Here is a 26,359-nt window from a genome sequence, read left to right as displayed (position 1 = left end):
AGCATTTTCAACAAATGTTGCAGGCACAACTGGTGGTTATCATGTAGAAGAATGCGAATTGATTCATTCTTATCTCCTTGTACAAAGCTCAAGTCTAAGTGGATCAAAGACCTCCACATAAGACCAGAGACACTGAAATTAATAGAGGAGAAAGTGGGGAAAAGCCTCGAAGGTATGGGCACAGGGGAAAAATTCCTAAACTGAACAGCAATGGCTTGTGCTGTAAGATTGAGAATGGACAAACGGGACCTCATAAAATTGCAAAGCTTCTGTAAGGCAGTGTCAATAACACAAAAGGCCAGCAACAGATTGGGAAAGGATTTTTACCAATCCTAAATCTGATAGGGTACTAATATCCAATATATACAAAGATCTCAAAATGCTGGACTCCAGAAATACAAATAACCCCATTAAAAATGGGGTTCAGAGCTAAATAAGGAATTCTCAACTGAGGAATACCAAATGGCTGAGAGGCACCTGAAAAAAATGTTCATCATCCTTAATCATCAGGGAAATGAAAATCAAAACAACCCTGAGATTCTACCTCACACCAGTCAGAATGGCTCAGATCAAAAATTCAGGTGATAGCAGATGCTGGCAAGGATGTGGAGAAAGAGGAACACTCCTCCACTGCTGGTGGGATTGCAAACTTGTACAACCATTCTGGAAATCAGTTTGACGGTTCTTCAGAAAATTGGACATAATACTACAGGAAGATCCAGCAATACCTGTCCTGGGCATATACTCAGAAGGAGTTCCAACTGGTAATAAGAAGACATGCTCCCCTATGTTCATTGCAGCCTTATGTATAATAGCCACAAGCTGGAAAGAACCCAGATGTCCCTCAACAGAAGAATGGATACAGAAAATGTGGTACATTTACACAATGGAGTACTGCTCAGCTATTAAAAAGAATGGATTTATGAAATTCTTAGGCAAATGGATGTATCTGGAGGATATCCTCCTGAGTGAGGTAACCCAATCACAAAAGAAGTCACTTGATATGCACTCACTGATAAGTGGATATTAGCCCAGAAACTTTGAACACCCAAGATACAATTTGCAAAACACAAGAAAATCAAGAAGAGGGAAGACCAATGGGTGGGTACTTCATTCCTGCTTAGAACAGGAAACAAAATACCCATGAAAGGAGTTACAGAGACAAAGTTTGGAGCTAAGACAAAAGGATGGACCATCCAGAGACTACCCCACCCAGGATCCATCCCATAATCAGCCACCAAACCCAGACACTATTGCATGTGTCAGCAACATTTTGCTGAAGGGACCCTGTTATAGCTGTCTTGTATGAGGCTATGCCAGTGCCTGGCAAATACAGAAGTGGAATCTCACAGTCATCTATAAATGTAACACAGGGCCCCCAATCGAGAAGCTAGAGAAAGCATTCAAGGAGCTGAAGGGGTCTGCAACCCTATATGTGGAACAACAATATGAACTAACCAGTACCCCCACAGCTCATATCTCTAGCTGCATATGTATCAGAACACAAACTAGTTGGCCACCACTGGGAAGAGAGGCCCTTTGGTATTGCAAACTTTATATGCTCCAGTACAGGAGAATGCCAGGGCCAAGAAGCACGAGTGGGTGGGTAGGGGAGCATGTTTCAGGTAGGGTATAGGGAACTTTCGGGATATCATTTGAAATGTATATAATGAAAATATCTAAAAAAAAACAAAAACAAAAAAAAACCCAAAAAACCTACATATGAACTTATATAAATTAGAAGGGACCTTTTTTCTTAAATTTATTTATTCATGCTATATCTCAATATCAGCCTCCCCTTCCTTCTCCCTCAGCGATCCTCCTACAATCCACCCTCCTGTTCTCTCCTCTGGATGCTAGCCCCTGAATCATTCTACACAAAAACTTCTTGAGTCCTAGAAATATCCTCTCTGACTGAGTCCAGACAAAGTAGATCATTCTGGGGATGGGATTCCAGGCAGACATCTGATTCAAGGACAACCCCTTCTCCATTTGTTTTGGGACCCACATGAAGACCGAGCTGCTCATAAGATTCATACATGCAAGGAGTTTAGGTCCATCCTGTGCTCACTCTTTGGTTGGTAATCCAGGCTCTGAGAAAGTTCAAAGGTCCAGTTAATTGACTCTGTTGGTCTTCCTCTCGATTCCCTGACCTCTTTGAGTTCTTTATTCCTTCTTCAAACCCTAGAGCTCCATCTACTATGTGGCTGAGGGTCTCTGCATCTGTTTCAGTCAGTGACTGCATGGAGCCCCTCAGAGGAGTTATGCTAGGTTCCTGTTAACAAGCACAATAGATTATAATTAATACTGTCAGGGGTTGGTTCTTGCACAGGGGCTTGATCTATATTTGGGACAGTCATTAGTTGGCCATTTGCTCTATTATTGCTGCTCCATCTTTCTCCCTGTACACCTTCTAGGCAGGACACATTTTCAGTAGGTCTTGTATGTGGGTTCTTGTCTTTATCTCTGCACTGGGAGTCCTGCCTGAGTCCAGGAGATGGCCACTTCAGATTCCATATTCCCTGTTGGTATGAGTCTCAACTACAGTAACCCCCATGGACTCCCTGGGTCCTCCCCTGACTCTGCTCTCTAGAATGTTCTAGAATTGCCTTGGCTGCCCTGGGTAGGAGAAGGGGATGTGAAGGGAATAGGTAGGGTGGTGGACCAGGTACAGGGAGTGGGGAGAGAATGGGCTGGTGTGAAATATCTTAAATATCTTAATACCATGCCAGGTATTCTAATTTTCCTTCTGTTCCTAGAATAAACATCATGGTATAAAACAAGTGGAGGAGGAGAGTATTTATTTCAGCTTATGGGTTACATGTACTCCAACTATATATGTCCATCTCCGACTGATCTTCAAAGAGACTGAATTCTAAACCAGCTAGGGTAGAAACTAAAGGCAGGAACTTGGAAGCAGGGACTGAAGCAGAAACCACAGAAGGGTGCTGATTACTGCCTAGGCTCACGTTCTGTTCCTTTTATTACAGCCCCAGTAGACCTGCCTAGGGATAGTACTGTCCACAGTAGACTGGGCCATAGCACATCATTTAGTGACCAAGAAAATGTCCCGCAGACATGTCATAGGTCTGTCAGATGAAGGCAATTCATCACTTAAAAGTTCCCTTTCCCAACTTTTCAAGTTGAAAACCAGGATTACCATTACAAAAAGAATGAAAAGTTTCTGTTCAGAAGCAATCCTCCCAAAGCATTGTCTGCAGGAACGGAATGAGAAGGAAGACATATTTTCTTTTCAAAAACAATTTTTATTAGTTATTTTCTTCATTTACATTTCAAATGCTATCCTGAAAGTCCCCTATATCCTCCCCCACACCCCTGCTTGGCTCCCCAACCCACCTACTCCTGCTTCCTTGATCCCAGAGCTGGTGTCTCTAGCTGCATATGTAGCAGAAGATGGCCTAGTTGGCCATCATTGGGAGGAGAGGGCCTCGGTCTTGAGAAGGAAGACATATTTTTAAGTGACCTGAGTTAAGAAATTGAGATTAGATGTTCTGAGTTAAAGTATTTAAGACACAGGAATTCTGAGAAACTTTTCATGTGAACAAAAGTGGACAGGACAGGAATAAGCACTGGAAGCTGCTGGGTTGAAAGGCAGGTCTGCTTGAAGAGCAAGGTGTGAGGCTGGTCATTGTTCATGATTGCTTTCAAGAAGTGAAGAAGAATGAAGGCTTAAAATAAAACATGTGCTTGATGACCTGGAGAGTTTAACAGTAAGCAGGATTTTAAAAGTAGATTTAATTAGTAAATATAATTAGTGATATAAAGTATTTGTAAATGAGGTCGTGTATTTCAAGATAACTAAGTTGTCCCAAAAGGGAATGCCCAACGAGAGATGAGAGATGTTTTACATATTATAGAGAAGACATCTTTACAATCAAAATCTGAAAATAAACATTCAGAAAATGTAATGGTGACCAGCATAAATCAATTTGATATCGTGAGGATGATGATGATTTTGAAGTCTGTATTTAGTTGTATCATACTCAAAAATGTAATTTGTGAGTCTGTCTAAACAGATATTGTCATGAACTCATCATTAGAAGTAATATTTCTAAGAAAAAAAAGAGGGTGTCTATATTTCTTAAATTATTTTTATGTTTTCCAAAGTCTGAAAATGATGAGAAGGATACTGAGTCAATTCAATCCCTGAAGTGTAGAACAGAAGAACAGAAGAAATATAAGGAATATAAAAAAAAGCAAAGGAGGTAAGATTTTAATATTCCAAACAAATCACAGTTGGTAGTAATTTTCTCAAAACCTATGAAAAATTTAATTTAATTTCTGCATTTCCATAAATAAATTATTCTATGTAAAGTATGCTTAATTTATTTTTGATCTCACATTTCTGAGCATCCTTGGCTCAGTTTCTTTTGGTAGTTTTGTTTGTCTCTACATTGAGTATACTAATGTCTTAATGGCTATTTGTGTGATTATTATAACAGATTTTTCTGCTTAGAATCTTATTCATATATACCAAGAAATATATCATAGCTATCCACCACTTGCCCCATCTAGCTCCTTCTGTACACTTCCAACATGTCCTATTCACCACCTCAAGATTTAAAAAGGAATAACTCTTTAAGTTTAGGTAGTACTGCTGTTTGGGAATATGTGCATAGATTAGAGACTATTTAGGCAAGCATAGCCTTTATTGTATTTTATTTTTTAATCATTTTATTTGTTTAAATTTCAAATGATATCCTCCTTCCTGGTTAGCCCTTCACAAATCCCCCATCACATCCACCCTGTCCCATCTCCCCTTTACCAGTGTGAGGGCGCTCCTCCACCCACTCAACCACTCCCACCTCACTGCTCTAGCATCCTCATATGCTGGGGCATCAACTCTCCACAGGACCAAGGACCTCTCTTCCTATTTGATGCCAGATTCTCTGCTAGATATGTGTCTGGAGCCATGGATCCCTCTATATATACTCTTTGGTTAGTGGTTTAGTCTCTGGGAGCTCTAGATGGTCTGGTTAGTTTAGTTTATATTGTTCTTCCTTTGGGGTTGCAATCCCATTCAGCTCCTTCAGTCCTTCCCCTAGCTATTCCATTGGGGACCCTGGGCTCAGTCTATGGTTAGGTGGGAGTATTTGCATCTGCATTGGTCAGGTGCTGCTAGAACCTCTCAGAGAACAGCCAGACCAGGCTCCTGTCAGCAAGTGCTTCCTGGCATCAGCAATAGTGTTGTGGTTTAGTATCTACAGATGGGATGCATCCCAAGGTGGGAAGTCTCTGGATGGCCTTTCCTTCAGTCCCTGTTACATTTTTGTTCCTGTCTTCCTTTTGACAATCTGGGTTGACAATTTTGAGCTGGGTGGGTGGCCCCATCCTCCCAGTTCCCTCTCTTCATCCACCTCCTGTGATTATTTTGTTCCCCTTTCTATGTAGGATCCACACTTTGGTCTTCCTTCTTTTGAGCTCCATATGATTTGTGGGTTGTATCGTGGATATTCTGAACTTTTGGGCTAATATCCAATTATTAGTGAGTACATAGAATGTGTGTTCTTTTGTGTATTGGTTACGTCACTCAGTATATTTTCTAGTTCCATCCATTTGCCTGTGAATTTCAAATAGTCATTGTTTTTAATAGCTGAACAATACTCCATTGTGTAAATGTACCAAATTTTCTGTATCCATTCTTTTGTTGAGGGACATCTGGCTTTTTCCAGCATCTAGCTATTATTAAAAATGCTCCTATAAACAGAGGCACATGTTTCCTTGTTATATGCTGGAGCATATTTTGGGTATATGCTCAGTAGTGATATACCTTGGTCTTCAGATAGAACTATTTCCAGTTTTCTAAAGAACTGCCAGAATAATTTCCAAGGTGGTTTTAACAGCATGTAGTCCCACCATCAGTGGGGGAGTGGAAGTTTCTCTTTCTCTACATCTTTGCCTGTATCTACTGTCCCCTGTATTTTTAATCTTAGACATTCTGATTGGTGTGAGGTAGAATCTCAGGGTCATTTTGACTTGCATTTCTCTAGTGACTAAGGATGCTGAGAAATTCTTTATATGCTTCTCAGCCATGTTAAGTTCCTCTGCTGAGAATTCTTTGTTTAGCTTTGTACCACATTTTTGATAGGGTTAATTGGTTCTCTGGAGTCTAACTTCTTGAGTTTTTGTTTATTTTGATATTAGCCCTCTATTGGATGTAGAGTTGGTAAAGATCTTTTCAGAATCATTGACTTGGCCCTTTTTTCTTTTGACAGTGTCCTTTGCTTTGAAGAAACTTTTCAATTTTATGAGGTCCCATTTGTCTATTGTTGATCTTAGAGCAAGAGCCATCGTTGTCCTGTTCAGGAAATTTTTCCCTGCAGCCATTTGTTTGAACCTTTCCCCTACTTTCTCTTTTATTAGATTCAGTGTATCTGGTATAACGTGGAGGTCCTTGATCCAGTTGAACTTGATCTTTGTACAAGGACATAAATAAGGATCAACTTACATTTTTCTACATGCTGACTGTCAGTTGAACCAGCAGTATTTGTTGAAAATCCTCTTCCCATTGTATGGTTTTGGCTTCTTTGTCAAGGATCAATAGGTGTGTAGGTTTATTTCTGGGTTTTCAGTTCTATGCCATTTATCTACCTGCCTGATTCTGTACCAATACTATGTGTTTTGTTTTTTAATCACAATTCCTCTGTAGTATAATTAGAGGTCAGGGATCGTGATTCCCCCAGAAGTTCTTTAATCTTGAGAATTGTTTTTACCTTCCTGCTGTTTTTGTTATTCCAGATGAATTAGAGAATTGCTTTTTCTATCTTTATGAAGAGTTGAGTTGGAATATTGATGGGAGATTTCAATGAATCTGTAGATTGCTTTTGGTATAAAGGCCATTTTTATTATGTAAATCATACTGATCCATGAGTGTGGGAAATCTTTCCATCTTCAGAGGCCATCTTCAATTTCTTCAGAGAATCGAGGTTCTTGCCATACAGATTTTCACTTGCAACCGGCTGTGGTGGTACATGCCTTTAATCCAAGCACTTCAGAGGCAGAGGCAGGTGGATTTCTGAATTCGAGGCCAGCCTGGTCTACAGAGTGAGTTCCAGGAGAGCCAGGGTGATACAGAGAAACCCTGTCTCAAAAACAACAATAACAACAACAAACAAAACAACAAACAAACAAACAGATTTTCACTTGCATGGTTAGTGTCACATCAAAATATTTTATTTTATTTGTGACTATTGTGAAGGGTGTTGTTTCCTTCATTTCTTTCCCAGCCCACTTTTCCTTCGAGTAGAGGGAGGCTACAAGTTTGTTAGAGTTAATTTTATATCTAGCTACATTGCTGAAGTTATTTATGAACTGTAGGACTTCTCTGGTAGAATTTTTGTGGTTGCTTATATACACTATCATATCACCTGCGAATAGTGAAATCTTGACTTCTTCCTTCCCAATTTGTATCCCTCTGATGTCCTTTTGTTTTCTAATTGCTCTGACTAGATTTTGAGTACTCCATTTAATAGATGGGGGTGGGGGAGAGTGGACAACCTAGTCTTATTCCTGGTTTTAGTGGGATTGCTTCAATTTTCTGTCCTTTTAGTATGATGTTGGCTATTGTTTTGCTGTACATTACTTTTATTAAGTTCAGGTATGGGCCTGGAATTCCAGATCTCTCCAATAATTTTAAATGAAGGGGTATTGTATTTTATCAAAGGCTTTTTCAGCTTCTAATAAGATAATCCTGTGTTTTTTCTTTGTGTTTGTTTATACAGTTGATTATGTAAATGGATTTCCTTATATTGCATCATCTCTGCATCCCTGGGATGAAGTCTACTTGATCATAGTGAATGATGGTTTTGGATTTTATTGAATATTTTGCATCAATATTCATGGAGAAAATTGGTCTGAAATTCCCTTTCTTGTTAGTTTTTGTGTTGGTTTAGGTATCAGCATAACTGTGGGTTCATACAAAGAACAGAGTAGTGTTTCTTCTGTTTCTATTTTGTGGAATAGTTTGAGAAGTATTGGTAATAGATCTTCATTGAAGTTCTGATAGAATTTTGCACTAAACCCATCTAGTTCATGGGCTGTTTTTGGTTGGGAGACTATTAATTACTGCTTCTATTTATCATCCATTTTACCTAGACTTTCCAGTTTTGTTGGTTATATGCTTTTGTAGTAGTATCTTACTATTTTTTAATTTCCTCAGTTTCTTTTCTTATGTCTCATTTTTCATTTTTGATTTTGTTAACTTGGACAGTGTCTCTGTGCCCTTTAGTTAGTATGGATAAGAGTTCATCTATCTTGTTGATTTCCTCAAAGAACCGCTTCTAGTTTTGTTGATACTTTGTATCTACTTAGTTGTATCTACTCTTTGTTTGTACTTAGTTGATTTCAGCACTGAGTTTGATTATTTCCTGCAGTCTACTCCTCTTGGGTGTGTGCTCTTTTTGTTCTAGAGCTTTCAAATGTGCTGTTAAGCTACTAGTATAAGATCTCTACATTTTCTTTATGAATACATTCAGAGCTATCAGTTTTCCTCTTAGCACTGCTTTCATTGTGTCCTATAATTTTGGGTATGTCGTGCCTTCATTTTTATTAACTTCTAAAGTATGTTTAATTTCTTTCCTTATTTATTCCCAGATCAAGTTATCATTGCATAGATAGTTGTTCAGCACCCACGTGTGTGTGTGCTTTCTTTTTGTTATTGTTGTTATTGAAGACTAGCCTTAGTCTGTGGTGGCTGAGTAGATTACATGGGATTAATTCAATGTTCTTGTATTTGTTGAGGCTTGTTTTGTGTCTGATTATATGGTAAATTTTGAAGACGGTACCATGATGTGCTGGAAGGAATGCCTATTCTTTTGTTTTAGGGTATAATGTTCTATAGATATCTGTTAAATACATTTGGTTCATAACTTCTCTTAGTTTCACTGTGTCTGTTTAGTTTACAAACGTGGGTGCCCTTGAATTTGGGGCATATATATTCAGAATTGAGAGTTCATCTTGGTGGATTTTTCCTTTGATGAGTTATGTAGTGTCCTTCCCTATCTTTTTTGATAAATTTTGGTTGAAAGTTTATTTTATTGGATATTTGAATGGCTACTCCAGCTTGTTTCTTTGGCCCATGTGCTTGGAAACTTTTCTCCAATGATTTACTCTGAAGTAGTGCTTGTCTTTGTCACTGATGTGTTTTTCCTGTATGCAGCAAAATTCTGGGCCCTGTTTAGGTACCCAGTCTGTTAGCCTATGCTTTTTTGTTGGACAATTGAGTCCATTGATGTGGAGAGATATTAAGGACAAATATTTATTGTTTTCTGTTATTTTTCTTGTTAGATGTGGAATTATGTTTGTGTGGTTCTTTTCTTTTGGGCTTGTTGTGAGAAGATTAATTTCTTATTTTTTATTGGGTATATTTTCCCTCCTTGTGTTGGAGTTTTCTTCTACTATCCTCTGGATTAGTGGAAAGATATTGTTTAAATTTATTTTTGTTGTGGAAAAATCTTGTTTTTTTTCCATTTATGGCAATTGAGAGTTTTCCTGGGTAATAGTAGCCTGGGCTGACAACCTTTGTTCTCTGTGGGTCTATATAACATCTGCCCAGGATCTTCTGACTGTTAGAGTCTCTGTTGAGATGTCTGGAGTGATTCTGATAGGTCTGCCTTTATATGTTACTTTGCCTTTTACCTTTACCACTTTTAATATTCTTTCTTTGTTCTATGCATTTTGTGTTCTGATTTTAACATGACAGGAAGAATTCTTTTCTGATCCAATACTTTTTGTGTTCTGTAGGTTTCTTGTATGTTTATGGACTTGTCCTTCTTTAGGTTAGAGAAGGTTTCTTCTATAATTTTGTTGAAGATGTTTACTGTCTCATTGAGTTTGGAATCTTCACTCTCTTCTATACTTATAACTCTTAGGTTTGCTCTTTTCATTGTGAACTGGATATCTTGAATATTTTGATCTAGGGGCTTTTTGCTTTTTCTATTTTCCTTGACTCCTGTGTCAATGTCTACTATGATATCTTCTATACCTGATATTCTCTCTTCTATCTTTTTTATTCTGTTGATGATGCTTACATCTGTGAGTTCATGGTTGTCTCCCTTTGTGATTTCTTTAATGTTTCTATTTCCACTTTTAGACCCAGCAAGGTTTTGTTCAATTCTTTGAATGTATCAGAACTCCTGGGGTCCCCAGGTACCTCTGGGTGTGGGTTGAGTAAGTGGAGATCCAGAGCACAGGCTCAGCTCCCAGGTAGCAGTGCAAACCAGCACACATAGTAATTCTATCAGTGATCCTATCCTGATAAAATAAATAAAATAAAAAATGAAGCAAAGAAAATCAGAAAGAAAAGATTTTCTTACTCCAGCCATTATCAACTTCTAATAACAATTCAGTAAAAATTGGGGCCTGGAGTTCATCTACAAATTGATGCTGAAATTTTGGCTATTGTTTTTGTGTGCAGGTCTTATGTGGCTATTGGCAGATCATGAGTGTGATAGCCATGCCCAGAAAACAACATTTCACAGTACTCTTCCTCACCCTCTGCTGTCTTCACTTCAGACTTCTCTTTGTGATACAGTCTGAGCCTCAGATGTATTTATGCAGTTTGTTTTGGTAACTTTCCCATTTGGAGCTGAGCATCCATCTCTCATTCTCTGGACTTTGAATAGCTATGCATATGTTCACCAGTGGCTGTCTCTGAGGAAGGTTGAGCACAGCTCAGATCTCATTTCACATCTATTAATGCTGACTCTGTGTGTTCTGCTGAAAAGGTTGTATTTTTTTGACAATTTCATAAATGTATATAATTGATTCTTATTACTGTTAACCCTTCCATTCTCTGTTGTTTTCTTCTTATCTCTTGTTAATCCCCACTCCTTCCAACAAATTTCTTCCTTACATTTTCATTTTCTTGTTTTGTTTTGTGACCCACTGAATTTAATTATGGCCATACATTGGCAGCTTTGCGGGCTCACCCCTGGGTATACAGCCGAAGACATGACTCCTTCTCTCCCAGCATGCATTCCTGGCTAGTAGTTCAAAAGGGAAGGTTCAAACTCCATAAGCTTTTTCCCGGTCCATGATCATTCATTGACTGTGCCAATCTTGTGCCTCTTCATCCCTGATTGTAATGATTGAAGTGACCAAATGGTGACAGTAAATAGATGTCCTCTTTCTCTTCCTACATTCTTTTTGACTCTTATGTCATGGTCCCTCGACTTAGAGAGTCCAACATAACTCCTTTTTAGCTATAAGACAGTATCTTAAAACAAGCCCCCTATTACCCTGGCTTTCAAATTTCTTTCAAACCACCTTCCACAATGAAGTCCAATGCAGAAAGCCTTCTCCTAAACCTATATCCTGTAAGAAACTGTGTGTGTTTCAGATTTAACATTTAAGTCTTTGATCCATTTAGAGTTAATTCTTGTGCTTTGGCATAGATACAGGGCTAATTTTATTCTTCTACATGTGGACATCTCATTTTCCCAGGATAATTTCTTGAAAATGCTTTCTTTTCTCCAGTTTATGGTTTTGGTATCTTTGTCAAAGATCGAGTGGCTGCAGTTACACATACATATGTTCAACTCTCAGATTTGTTCCATGTGTCAATAATTGTGGGAGAATCATATTAGTTGTATTACTATGGTTTGCTAATTTATCTTGAGATCTGGAAAGCAATTCCTCCAGCATTGTGCTTTTTTGTTCAAATGTTTTTGGTATCATATGACTTTCCTTTTCTCTTTTGGTAAAGAAGGAGATGAGTATCTTGATGGGGACTGCATTGAGTACTTAAACAACTTTTGGTAGAACGGTCATTTTCACAATATTAATTCTACCAATTAATGACCATGAGATGTCATTCCATTTCCAAATGTCTTTTCTGTCTATTTCCTCAGAGTTTTAAGGACTTAACTGTAAATGTCATTCTACCTGGTTAGGCTTATTCTGAGACATTTCATTTTCTTTGAGGCTACTGTGAATAGGAATGTATCCATGATCTCTTTCTCTCTACATTTGTTGTTGGTGTATAGAGAAGCTATTGATTTGTGCAAGTTTATTCTGTATCCTGCCACATTTCTGAATTTGTTTTTTATTGGTAGAATTTATCCAGTGAAATTGTAACTTTTATATATCATATCATGTCATTTTCCCAAAGCAATAGTTTGACTTCTTTCCCTAAACTTACGGTGCTTACATTATTGATCCAACCAGTGCTTTAAGCACAGAAAGTGTTCTTCATCTATTTATCTCTTCTTGTCAATTTTTGTTTGAAGTCTATTTTTATCAGATATTAGGGTAGAGACTCTTGTTTGTATTTTAATACTATTTGAATGGAATACTGTCTGAAATGTCTTACCTTACTGTGGTATCTATCTTTCAGCTATGATGTTTCTTATTTTTTTAATTAGTATTAATATTATTGTTATTATTATTGGTTTTTTTCAAGACAGGGTTTCTCTGTGTAGCCCTGTCTGTCCTGTAACTCACTGTGTAGACCAGGCTAGCCTCAAACACAGAAATTCACCTGCCTCTGCCTGTCAAGTGCTGGGATTAAAGGCATGCACCACCACACCCGGCCCTGATGTTTCTTATAAACAAGAATTAGATGGATTTTCTCCTTTCTTTCTATCATTAAAATAATAATAAATATCAAAACAACCAGCTAATATAAAAATTTCATTCAACATGTTTTGTTCACTTTCTTTTCCCTCAACCAACTCCTCTCAGATCCTCCCTTCCATGGCAACCAATCTTCATGTTTTTTTTTTTTTTCTGTTTGTTAAAATAAAAAATAAATGAAAAATCATGTTCCCCTGTGATTTGAAGGATTGAAAATTTTATACTTGTACTTCCTTTATATAATAAATCTATCCTCTGTTGTAAAATAATTAAATAATTATTTTTAAGGAGATGTGCATGGCGATATATGCCTGTAACCTCAGCTCTTGGCAGGTAGATGCAAGAAGAACTAGAGTCCACTGTTATCTGCAGCCACATAGCTAGTTTGGAGACAGCATGGGCAAAATGAAGCCCTATCTTTAAATACATTTTAAATACTTCACTTACTCTCTATGATCATTTCTCCCAGGGTAAAGAAAAATTTTAAAATAAGACAAAAGAACTCAAATGAACAAGAAAATAGAAAGTTTACTCGTCCTGAAGATTTAAATACTGATCAATATGAAACAGATGAGATTAATGTACTAAAACAAAAGGTATGTTTTATTTTTTTCCGAGTCAAAACTTTGTTAATACAACTCTTTCAATTATTTTATCTATGTAACAAAGAATTATAAAAAGGTTATAACCAGAAGTCATTGAAATTTTTACTTTTTCTATTCACATATATATGCTATACATTTACTTCTCTCTTTACACTTGGCTGTGACTTAATGCCAGGTCTGTGCAATGGTGGCATATGCCTTTGATTCCAAACTGAGAAGTCAGGTGCAGGGGGATGTTTGTGAGCTTGAGGCCAGCTTGGTCTGCCTGTCAAGTTCTAGCCAGCCAAAGCTAGAGAGTGAGATCCTTTTTCAACAACAGTAAATTAAACCTGCTTATATACACTTGAATCAACCCTAAATCACAACTATCAAGCTATAGATTCTCCATTCTCTTAAATGAGTTTTCTGCATTTGCTATCTTATAGTCAACAAATATGGAAGCACAATACACTTGATAGGTCAACACAATGATCACAGAATAAACTGTTTAACTTACCTGAAGAAGGCATAGTCTAGGGTAGATTCTTTGAAAGTCACAAGTTGAGGTAACATGTCAAAGACAGTCAAGGCAGTAGTCTGAGTTTCCAATATTAAAAGTTGTTTTGTATGATATGTAAAAGTATATGGTCCAACATAACATGTTATGGACTTTACAAATAAATGAGCTAGAAATAAAAATCATAAGCTGTATTAAGTATATCAAAAATAGAGAGCCTGTTCTCAAATTCTTTATATTCAAAGATACATTTATTTTACCCAGGAGAAGCCTGAAAATGAAGTTTGGCAGAGTTCAGTGTCGTAGTATTTGACTAGATTGTGTTTATATCAAAGCTTATTTTAAAAAGAATAATGAATTAGTTATTCTCTCAAGGTGTACAGGTTTGCATACACATGCTAAGGTATGCATGTATAATGGTTTGCATGTGAAAGGAGAGGACAATTTGTGGGAGCCAGTTTCCTCTTTCTTGCCCTGTAGGTTCTAGGAATCAAACTTAAGTTGCCAGGTTTGGTGGCAAGTACCTTCTACACCTGTGCAATTCACTTTCTCTCCTGGTTATGGTTTAAGTCTTAATTTGATTTCCTGCCAACTTCTTTATCTATAAACAACATTCATTTTTTGATGCAGATTGATCTTGCCACAGGAAGGCTAAACCAAGTGTTATTTAACTGTCAGCAACTTGAAAATGAAAACCAGTCTCTGCGTCAGAAGGTCTTACCTATGACAACCATCCAGGAGAAATGCAAAATGCTTGAAGACAGAGAGGAGAAGCTCAAAGAGGAATGCTTAATCCTTGAAACTCACATGGCAAAGAATATGATAGATCGTAGACAGGCAGAAATGTTAAAGCAAGAGATTGAGGAAAGATCCAGACTGCAAGTAGAGGAAACTTTGGAAGAAATCTCTCAAGCTTTACAGGTTAATATGATTATCTTTCAGTGTGCTTTTTTCATTGCAAGCAGTATTTTCAATGTACATTTTCCATGAATTTTTTTCTTCCTTTATAACAATTTGTTTTATAGACTTGTCAAAATAAGTCATCTTCTTTGTTTAAACATTGTTTACACTATTAAGTAAACATACCTCTTAAGAAAATGTTTTAAAGAATAATCTGATTTTTTAGGATTAATTGGCAAAATATAGCTTATTGCAGAAAATTAAATTGTAATAGAAATTATAATTCTGTTATTACATTGTTCATAAAGTTCATTATTTAGTAGAAACTTTTGCATTCATATGATTACTTTCATGGTCAAGTAATTTCTTAGTATGCACAAGGCCTTATTCTTCATCTGTAGAATATAATTTTCATTTAAAAATAATTCTGAGCTGCCAGTGGTGGTTCACACCTTTTATTCCAGCACCCAGGAAACAGAGACATGCAGATCTCTGTGAGTTTGAGGACAACTTGGTCTACAAAAATAGTCATATGATAGCCAGGACACAAAGAGAAAGCCTGTTTCAATACAAAAGTAATTATTTATTGCATATGATATTGATGATAGATATTACTCCATTTCTTTACATTTACATGATGTTTGTATTTGATCATGATTTTTTTCAGGAGTCTTATTAATTTATTTATATCTCAACCGCTGCTCCTCCAGGTGCCCACTAAGAGAATCAATCTCATTATCTTACTTCCCCTTCTTCTCTGAGAGTGTGGGGTCCTGGGCATATTCCTTTATCCTGGCACTTCAAGTCTCTGGAGGGTTAGGTGCATCCTCTTCCACTGAGGCTAGGCAAGGCAGCCCTGTTGTGGAATGGATTTCACAGACAGACATAAGCTTTAGGCAACATTCTCTGTTCTAATTTTTGAGTGACTCACTGGAGACTGAACCGCACAGGTTCATATGTGCCAAGGGCCTCAGTCCAGCCAATGTATGCTCTTTTGCTAATGACTCAGTCTCTGTGCGCTCCCATGGGTCCAGGTTAGTTGAGTTCCTGTGGCATTCCTATCCCCTTTAGGGCCCTCAATTCTTCCCCCAACTTTTCCATAAGAGTCCTGGAACTTCATCCAGTGTTTGGCTGTGGGTGTCTGCTTCTATTTCATTCCACTGCTGGGTGGAACCTCTCAGAGGACAGTTATGCTGGGTTCCTGTCTGCACGAACAACAAAGTATCACTAATAGTGTCAGGGACAGGTGATTGCACATGGGGTAGCTCTCAAGTTGGGCCATTCTCTTAGTTTTTGCTTCATCCTTTGTCCCTGAATTTCCTTTAGACAGGGCAAATTTTGAGTCCAAAGTCTGTGGGTGGGTTGATGTCCTTATTCCTCCACTGAGATTCCTGCCTGTCTATAGAATATTTTCTTTTCAGATTCCATATCCCCACTGTAGGCTATTGTAGTATAGATATTTTAATGACTCCTGTTGCAGGGTTCCTCCCCACCTTAGAACAAGTTCCAGAATAAAAGGTGTACACACACACACACAAACACACACACACACACACACACACACACACACACACACAGCCCTTATATTTAAATATGCCTTAAGCAGTACAATAGCTGGGCAACTGCCTACCCTCCATGCTGTTAGTATCTACCTCCCACAGATAACTCCAAGTTACTACTTACTAATTTCTATATTCCAATTTGGCTGTTCTTGTTCAAATGAAATAGCCTACTTATCTACGTTTTCTTAGCCTCTTGGCATGGGAGCTGTTTCTTCCTCTTGCATGTTATTACCCTTCCGTGGAAGCCTCTCTCTTCGTCCTCCCTCATGATCCCATGTATGTGACCCCAAACCCTGCCTATGTTTATCCTCCTCAGATATTGTCTGCTGGCATCTTTATTTACCAATCAGAATTAACTGGAGGCAGGTTCCCAGAAACTATGTGCAGACCCTAATGTGTAAACAGTTTTGGGTTAACCAGTTAGCAATAGAATACAAGCAGCTACAGGCTAAGATTATCCACGTTGTCTCCTGGTAGGCTCCTCCACCCCATGTCTCTGGCACTTCCTAGACATTCCCCCAACCTGACCCCTAGCTTCTGCCAGCTGCAGATTTCTATTTATTTCCCTGGAACTCAGAACTTCTCTATTGTCCCTCCTGAAACCTGATCCTGAATCTCCCATTATCCTCCCCCTCCCTTTTCTCACCCAGTTACCTCCCTCCATCTCCCTCCAGTTACTATTTCCCTCCTCTAAGTGAGATTCAAGCATCCTCACTTGGGCCTTCCTTCTTGTTTAGCATATTTCAGTATTTGTCTTTTATCATCCTGACTTTTATGACTAATAAAAGTGAGTACATTCCATGCATGTCCTTTTGAGTCTGGGTTAATTCACTCAGGATGACACTTTCTAGTTCCATCCACTTGCCTGCTAATTTTGTTATGTCCTCATTTTTGATACCTGAATAGTATTACATTAGGTAATTGTGCCATATTTTTTTATGCATTCTTCAGTTGAGGGGCATCTGGGCTGTTTATGACTATTACTAATATAGCTGCAATGAACATAGTTTAGCAAGTGTCCTTGTAGTATGGTGGAGCATATTTTGTGTATATGCCCAAGAGTGGTATAGCTGAGTCTTCAGGAAGAAATATTTCCAATTTTCTGAGAGAATTTCAGATTGGTTCACAAAGTGGTTGTATAAGTTTGCAATCCTTCCAGTGGTGTAAGAGTGTTCCCCTTTCCAAGCATTATTTGGTTTAGGTATTTTTGTAACTGTGGCCTCATAGAATGAATTTTTCTGTGTTCCTTTCATTTCTATTATGAGGAATATTGATCCTAGCTCTTCTTTGGAAGTTGTGTAGGGTTTTTTTGCAAAAACCATCTGTCTCTGGGATGTTTTTGTTGGGAGACTTTTAATGATTGCTTCTATTTCCTTAAGGGTTATAGAACTGTCTAGATAGTTTACCTGATCCTGATCTTTAGTATGTGGTATCGCTCTAGAAAATTATCCATTAATTGTAATTTTTTGAGTTTTGAGGTGTATAGGCTTTTGAAATAGCCCGAACGATTTTCTTTAATTTCTTCAGTTTCTGTTTTTATATCTCTGTTTTCATTTCTGAATTTGTAAATGCGGGTACTTTCTCTCTGCCTTTTTATTAATTTTGCTAAAGGTTTGTCATCTTGTGGATTTTTCTCCATGAAACATGCCTTGGTTTGTTGATTCTTTGTATATACTTGATTGATTTCAGCCCCAAGTTTGACTATTTCTAGCCTCTTTTGTGTGTTTGCTTCTTTTTGTTCTAGAGCATTCAGGTGTTATGTTAAGTTGCTAGTGTATCTCTAACTTCTTCATGAAGGCATTCAGTGCTAGGAAGTTTTCTCTTAGAGCTGCTTTCTTTGTGTTCCATAAGTTGTGTATGTTACAACTTCATTTTTATTGAATTCTAGAAAGTCTTTAATTTCTTTCTTTCCTGACAAATTATCATTGAGTAGAGATTTGTACAGTTTCCATGAGTATGTGGGCTTTCTGCTGTTTCTGTAGAAGTTGAAGTCCAGACTTAGTCCATGGGAATCTGATAAGATGCAAATATCTTGTTTCTGTTAAGGCTTGTTTTGTGTCCAATTATATGGTCAATTTTGGAGAGGGATCTATGCAGTGCTGAGAAGTTTTTGGTGAAAGGTACTATAGATATCTATTATGTCGATTTGGTTCATAACATCTGTTAATTTCATTGTTTCTGATGACCTGTCCATTTGTGGGAGTGGTATTTTGTAGTCCCCCAATTTCATGGTGTAGGGCTTGATGTATGATTTGAACTTTAGTAATGTTTTCTTTCATGAAAGTGGTTGCCCTTGCATTTGGAGCATAGATGTTTAGAACTGAGACATCATCTTGGTGTATTTTTACTTTGGTGAATATGAAGTGCCTTTCCCTATGTTTTTTGGTTGCTTTGATGTGAAAGTCTATCTTAGTACATGTTAAAATTCCTACTCCAGCATGTTTCTTGGGTCTGTTTGCTTGGATGAACTTTTTTCCAGCATTTACTCTAAGGTAGTTTCTATTTGTGTTCCTGAGGAGGGTTTCTTGTATGTAGCTGTAATAGATCCAATTTACACATCCCACCCTGTTCTGTTATCCTATCTCTGTTTATTTGTGAATGGATGCTGAGAGATATTAATAATCAATGATTGTTTGTTCTTCTTATTTTGATGTTGATGGTGTTACTGTGTGTGTGTGTATGTGTGTGTGTGTGTGTGTGTGTGTGTGTGTGAGAGAGAGAGAGAGAGAGAGAGAGAGAGAGAGAGAGAGAGAGAGAGAGAGAGAGAGAGAAAGAGAGAGACTCTTTGTTTCATTTTTCTCTTAGATGATTACTTTCTTTTGTTTCCTTGGATTTAGTTTCCCTCCTTGTGTTGGAGTTTTCCTTCTAGTATCCTCTGTAGATATGGATTAGTAGAAAGATATTGTTCAAATTTGATTTTGTAATAAAGTATCTTAGTTTCTTCATCTATGTCGATTAAATGGCTTGCTGTGTACAGCAGTCTGGGATGACACCTAAAGCTTAATATCTTTAGGACATCTGTCCATGATCTTCTGGTTTATAGAGTCTCTGTTCAGAAGTTATGTGCAATTCTGAGAAGTATGCCTTTATATGTTACTTGGCCTTTTCCCCTTGTAGCATTTAACATTCTTTCTTTGATTTATACAGCAGAAGAATTTTCTTTTCTGGTCCAATCTACATGGGGTACTGTAGGCTTCATGTTTGTTTATAGACATGTTAGTGTTTGAGAGGTAGGTAGGTAGGTAGGTAGGTAGGTAGGTAGGTAGGTAGGTAGGGAGTTTCTTTTTCATGATTTTCTTGGAGATATTTCCTGGGATTTACTTCTGGGAACCATCAACCTCAACTATTCTTACTATTCTTCATTTTAGTCTTTTCATAGTGTCCTACATTTACTAGATGTTTTGAGTGAAAACCTTTTAAGAGTAGGCTTTTCTTTGACTGATGTATTAATTTCTTCTGTTTTATTTTCTATGCCAGAGATTCTCTTTTCCATCTCTTATATTCTGTTGGTGATAAAAGCTCTTGTTCTCTTTCTTACATTTTCCATCTCCAGGCTTGTCTCCATTTGTGGTTTTTTTATTGTTTCAATTTCCATCTTAGGTCTTGAACTATTTGATTCATTTCCTTTACTTGTTTGGTTTTATTTCCCCGTATTTCTTTTAGGGATTTATTTGTTTCCTCTTCATGGCTTCTAACTATTTGATAGAATGTTCCTATATTTCTTTAAGGAACATATTTAAGTTTCTACGTAAAGACCTCAATCATCTTCATAAGATGAGATTTAGGGTCATGGTCTTTCTTTTCAAGTATGCTTCAATATCCAGGATTTGATGTCTCCCATTAGGAGAGTTGGGATTTTAAGATGCCATAGTGTACTGTCTCTGTTGATTATGTTTTTGTATGTAACTTTAGCCACCTTGGCTGTCTCTGGTGTTGGCTGACCTGAGTCTGTGAGAGTAGCAAACTTCTGGTTCTGGCTTTCCCTGATTGCAGCAGACCACCCCAAAGGCAGGTAGAGCGATGGGCTTGGGAGTGTGGTGCTAATCTGTGGCTGTAGGTAGAAGTTTAGACCTGAAGGAAGATGGAACCCTGGAAGGGGGAGATAAATATTTCAAGTCCAGCACCTTTTGTAAACAGGTAAATTTTAAAATTATCTGTGTCACTCACTCAAATAAGGATAATATATGATAATTATTGGAAATAGCAATTTTTTTACTTAAACTTTTTCGATATGTATGACTTTTTCTATGTGTATGAGTATTTTGCCAGTATATATGACTGTGTGCCACCTGGATGTCTTGTGTCTTGGGAAGCCAGCAGAGGAAGAAATAAGGTCTCTTTGAACTGGAGTTGAGACATTTATTTATGTGCTGATAATCAAACTTGGATCTTTTAGAATGGTAGCAAATAGTGTTTGGTTAGGTGCTGAGCAACTGCTTCTATCCTGGATACACTAGTTTTTTGTTTGTTTGTTTGTTTGTTTGTTTGTTTGTTTTTGTTTTTGTTTTTCCTTTAATTACATGTTATGTGGAAGTCAGGGCACAAGCAGATGGAGTTAATTATGCCCTTCCACCATTTTGATCCCAAGTTTCAAATTCATGCCCTTAGACTTGGCATCAGATAACTTTACCCATCTTACCAGCATGAGTTATAATATGTAGCTTATGATTTTTTTTTTAGAAACATTCTGAAACTCATAAGGAATCAGAGCAGAGGAAAGAGAATGATTTTGCTTTGAAAATATCGGACATGAAATGCAAAATCAAAGACATGGAATCCATGCTCTATAGAGCCAAAGCTCGTGAACATTCTGTCAGAATCAAGACGGAAATATATAAGCAATGCCACCATGACCAGCTAAAGGTTACAGCATCGCTATCTGAACAAATAAACAAACAAGTCAAACGGAGACCTAGAAAATAAGGTACTTTTAAATTTGCTGGTAACCAAAATTTAGTGAAAAAAATCTTCATGAAATCAATAGGAAGTAACAAACACCTCTTCATAATTTTGGAAAATATCTGCAGAAAAAATAACTTGCATTAAAAAAATAAACATTGGTCACAAGTAACATTTCTTCTTTTGCTGCAGTGTTGTGTTCTCTTTATATTTACTTAAAATAAAGCTGACATGTTAAGATATCATCTAAGTCCCTTCTGATCCATGCCAGCACCAACCTACCTTGGGCTCCGAGTCTATGGACACCCTAAAGGTACCCACAACACCCTTAACGGGATCTTAAGACCTCTGGTAAGTGGAACACAGCTTCTGCTCCAATCTAAGCGTGCAGAACCTGAGACTGCATTAATTAGGGAAGGAAAAAACCTGGCATGATCAGGGTCACAAGTCCCTTCCGGTCTAAGTCAACACCGGGGTACCTTGAGCATGGAGTCTGCACACACCCACAAGTTACCCAGGTGACGCTCCACAGGATCTTAAGACCTCTGGTGAGTGGAACACAGCTTCTGCTCCAATCCAATCGGGTGGGACCTGAGATTGCATTAATTAGGGAAGCAGAAAACCCAGCCAGATCAGGGTCAAAGTCCCTTCCAGTCCATGCCAGCACCAGAATACTTTGGGCTCAGAATCTCAGGACACCCGCAAGCTTCCCATGGGTCCCTCCACATTATCTTAAGACCTCTGGTGAGTGGAACATGGCTTCTGCTCCAATCCTAGTGTGCGTGATCTGAGACTGCATTAATTAGGGAAGCAGAAAACCTGGCCTGATCAGGGTCACAAGTCCCTTCACCACCACGTCAGCACCAGGGTACCTTGGGTGCAGAGTCTGCAGACACCTGAAAGGTACTCAAGAACCCTCCATGGGATCTTAAGACCTCTGGTGAGTGGAACAGAGCTTCAGCTCCAATCCAAGTGTGTGGGACATGAGACTGCATTAATTAGGGAAGTAGAAAACCAGGCCTTATCATGGGCACAAGTCCCTTTCGGTCCAAGCAAGAACCGGGGTGCCTTGGGTACAGAGTCTGTGGATACCCGCAAGGTACTCAAGGACCCTCCACAGGACCTTAAGACCTCTGGTGAGTGGAACAAAGTTTCTGCTCCAATCCAAGTGCATGGGATCTGAGAATGCATTAATTAGGGAAGCAGAAAACCCAGCCAGATCAGGGTCAAAAGTCTCTTCCAGTCCATGCCAGCACCAGGGTACTTTGGGCAGGGAGTCTACAGACACCTGAAAGGTAACCATGGAACCTTCCACGGGATCTTAAGACCTCTGGTGAGTGGAACACAGCTTCAGCTCCAATCCCATAGCGCGGGACCTGAGACTGCATTAATTAGGGAAGCAGAAAACCCAGCCTGATTGTGGACAAAAGTCCCTTCTGGTCCATGCCAACACCGGGGTACCTTTAGCGTGGGGTCTGCACACACCCACAAGGTACCCAGGTGACGCTCCACGGGATCTTAAGACCTCTGGTGAGTGGAACACAGCTTCTGCTCCAATCCAATCGGGCGGGATCTGAGACTGCCTTAATTAGGGAAGCAGAAAACCAGGTCTGATCAGGGTCACAAGTCCCTTCCGGTCAACACAGTACTGGGGTTCCTTGGGCACAGAGTCTACAGACACTGGCAAGGTACCCACAGGACCCTCCACGGGATCTTAAGACCTCTGGTGAGTGGAACACAGCTTCTGCTTCAATCTAAGTGCGCAGGACCTGAGACTGCATTAATGAGGGAAGCAAAAAACCTGGCCTGATCAGGGTCATAAGTCCGTTCCGGTCCAAGCCAGCGCTGGGGTACCTTGGGCATGGAGTCTGCAGGCACCTGCAAGGTACCCATGGGACCCTCCACAGGATCTTAAGACCTCTGGTGAGTGGAATACAGCTTCTGCTCCAATCCAAGTACATGGAATCTGAGAATGCATTAATTAGGGAAGAAGAAAACCCAGCCAAATCAGGGTCACAAGTCCCTTCTGGTCCATGCCAGCACCGGGGTACTTTGGGCCCGGAGTCCTTGGACACCTGCAAGGTACCCATGGAACCCTCCACTGGATCTTAAGACCTCTGGTGAGTGGAACACAGCTTCTGCTCCAATCCAATAGGGCGGGACCTGTGACTGCAATAATTAGGGAAGCAGAAAACCCAGCCTGATCATGGGCACAAGCCCCTTCTGGTCCACGCTGGCACTGGGTACCTTGAGTGCGGAGTTTGCAGACACCCCCAAGCTTCCCAGAAGACTCTCCTCGGGAACTTAAGACCTCTAATGAGTGGAACACAGCTTTTGCTCCAATCCAATCAGGCGGGATCTAAGACTGCCTTAATTAGGGAAGCAGAAAACCAGGCCTGATCAGGGTCACAAGTCCATTCCAATCAAAGCAGTCCTGGGGTACCTTGGGCATGGAGTCTACAGACACCTGCAAGGTAACCACAGGACCCTCCACAGGTTCTTAAGTCCTATGGTGAGTGGAACACAGCTTCTACTCCAATCTAAGTGCACAGGAAGAGAGACTGCATTAATTAGAAAAGCAAAAAACCCGGCTTGATCAGGGTCACAAATCCCTTCCACACCACACCAGCATCGGGATACCTTGGGCACAGAGTCTGCAGACACCCGGAAGGTACTCAAGGACCCTCCATGGGATCTTAAGACCTCTGGTGAGTGGAATAGAGCTTCGGCTCCAATCCAAGTGTGTGGGTATTGAGACTGCATTAATTAGGGAAGTAGAAAACCAGGCCTGATCATGGACACAAGTCCCTTCTGGTCCATGCCAGCACTGGGGTGCCTTGGACGCAGAGTCTGTGGACACCCGGAAGGTACTCAAGGACCCTCCATGGGATCTTAAGACCTCTGGTTAATGGAACACAGCTTCTGCTCCAATCCAAGTGCATGGGATCTGAGAATGCATTAATTAGGGAAACAGAAAACCTGGCCTGATCAGCGTCACAAGTCCCTTCCCGTCCAAACCAGCACCGGGGTACCTTGGGAGTGGAGTCTGCAGACACCCGGAAGGTACCCACAGGACACTCCATGGGATCTTAAGTACTCTGGTGAGTGGAACACAGCTTCTGCTCCAATCTAATTGTGCAGGATCCGAGACTGCATTAATTAGGGAAGCAAAAAACCCGGCCTGATCAGGGTCACAAGTCCCTTCTGTTCCAAGCCAGCACCAGGGTACCTTGGGCGCAGAGTCTGCAAACATCCGCAAGGTTTTCAAGGAACCTTTAAAGGATCTTAAGACCTCTGGTAAGTGTAACAGAGCTTCGGCTCCAATCCAAGAGTGTGGGACCTGAGACTGCATTAATTAAGGAAGTAGAAAACCAGACCTGATCATGGGCACAAGTCCCTTCCGGTCAAAGCCAGCACTGGGGTGCCTTGTGTGCCAAGTCTGTGGACACCCGCAAGGTACTCAAGGACCCTCCACGGGATCTTAAGACCTCTGGTGTGTGGAACACAGCTTCTGCTCCAATCCAAGTGCGTGGGATCTGAGAATGCATTAATTAGGGAAGCAGAAAACCCGGCCTAATCAGGGTCACAAGTCCCTTCCAGTACATGCCAGCATGGGGTACTTTGGACGCGGAGTCTGAGGACACCCCCACGCCTCCCATGGGTCCCTCCACGGGATCTTAAGACCTCTGGTGGGTGGAACACAGCTTCTGCTCCAATCCTAGTGTGTGTGATCTGAGACTGCCTTAATTAGGGAAGCAGAAAACCAGGTCTGATCAGGGTCACAAGTTCCCTTCCTGGTGACACAGTACTGGGGTACCTTGGGCACAGAGTCTACAGACACCTGAAAGGTACCCACAGCACTTTACACGGGATCTGAAGACCACTGGTGAGTGGGACACAGATTCTGCTCCAATCCAATCGGGTGGGACCTGAGACTGAATTAATTAGGGAAGCAGAAAACCCGGCCTGATCAAAGGCACAAGCCCCTTCCAGTCCATGCCTGCACTGGGGTACCTTGAGCATGGAGTCGACCGACACCAGCATGCTTCTCAGAGAAACCTCCACAGGAACTTAAGACCTCTGGTGAGTGGAACACAGCTTCTGCTCCAATCTAAGCATGCAGGACAAGAGACTGCATTAATTAGGAAAGCAAAAAACCCAGCCTGATCAGTGTCACAACTCCCTTCCGGTCCAAGCCAGCACTGGGCTACCTTGGGCAAAGAGTCTGCAAACACCTACAAGGTACCCATGGGACCCTCCATGGGATCTTAAGACCTCTGGTGAGTGGAACAGAGCTTTGGCTCCAATCCAAGTGTGCGGGACCTGAGACTGAATTAATTAGGGAAGCAGAAATCCCTTCTGGTTCACGCCAGCACAGGGGTACCTTGGGCACGGAGTCTGTGGGCACCTGCAAGGTACCCACAGGACCCTCCATGGGATCTTATGACCTCTGGTGAGTGGAACACATCTTCTGCTCCAATCCAAGCAAAGGGGACCTGAGACTACATTAATTAGGGAAGCAGAAAACCCGGCCTGATCAGGATCACAAGTCACTTCCTGTCCATGCCAGCACCAGGGTATCTTGGGCCCAGAGTCTGTGGACACCCACAAGTTACTCAAGGACGTTCCATGGGATCTTAAGACCTCTGGTGAGTGGAACAGAGCTTCTACTCCAATACAAGCATGTGGGACCTGAGACTACATTAATTAGGGAAGCAGAAAACCCAGTCTGATCAGGGGCACAAGTCCCTTCTGATCCATGCCAACACTGGGGTACCTTGGGGGCAGAATCTATAGAAACCCTCAAGGTACTCAAGGATCCTCCATGGAAATTAAGACCTCTGTTGAGTGGAACACAGCTTCTGCTCCAATCCAAACAAGCGGGACCTGAGACTGCATTAATTAGGGAAGCAGATAACCCGGCCTGATCTGGGTCACAAGTCCCATCCATTCCACACCAGCACCGGGGTACTTTGGGCATGGAGTCTGCGGACACCCGCAAAGTACCCACAGGACCCTCCATGGGATCATAAGACCACTGGTGACAGGAACACAGCGTCTGCTCCAATCCAAGCAAGTGGGCCCTGAGACTGCATTATTAGGGAAGCAGAAAACCCGGCCTGATCAGGGTCACAAGTCCCTTCTGAAGTAACTTGGGCAGGGAGTCTGATGATACCAGTAAGGTACCCACAGGACACTCCACCGAATCTGAAGACCTCTGGTGAGTGGAACACATCTTCTGCTCTAATCTAAGCGTGCAGAACCAGAGACTGCACTAATTAGGGAGGCAAAAACCCGGCCAG

At 40.2% G+C, this 26,359-nt stretch overlaps 1 protein-coding gene across 2 annotated transcripts in view; it reads left to right on the top strand.

Moving 5' to 3' along the window:
- LOC110288916 (ankyrin repeat domain-containing protein 26-like) overlaps positions 1-21,255 on the top strand; it is a 46,466-nt gene extending 25,211 nt beyond the window's left edge. For both annotated transcript variants that reach the window (XM_085831211.1, XM_085831208.1), the window contains exons 10-13: positions 4,129-4,226; positions 13,064-13,190; positions 14,326-14,616; positions 20,838-21,255. In XM_085831211.1, coding sequence (XP_085687337.1) covers positions 4,129-4,226; positions 13,064-13,190; positions 14,326-14,616; positions 20,838-21,080 — 759 coding nt within the window. In that variant the 3' untranslated portion in view covers positions 21,081-21,255. The remainder of the gene's footprint in view (positions 1-4,128; positions 4,227-13,063; positions 13,191-14,325; positions 14,617-20,837) is intronic.
- Positions 21,256-26,359: the final 5,104 nt, after the last annotated feature.

Source organism: Mus caroli, unplaced genomic scaffold, assembly GCF_978045245.1.
Source record: "Mus caroli unplaced genomic scaffold, Mus_caroli_1 scaffold_2, whole genome shotgun sequence".
NCBI lineage: Eukaryota > Metazoa > Chordata > Mammalia > Rodentia > Muridae > Mus > Mus caroli.
This window is presented reverse-complemented; position numbering and strand designations above follow the sequence as displayed.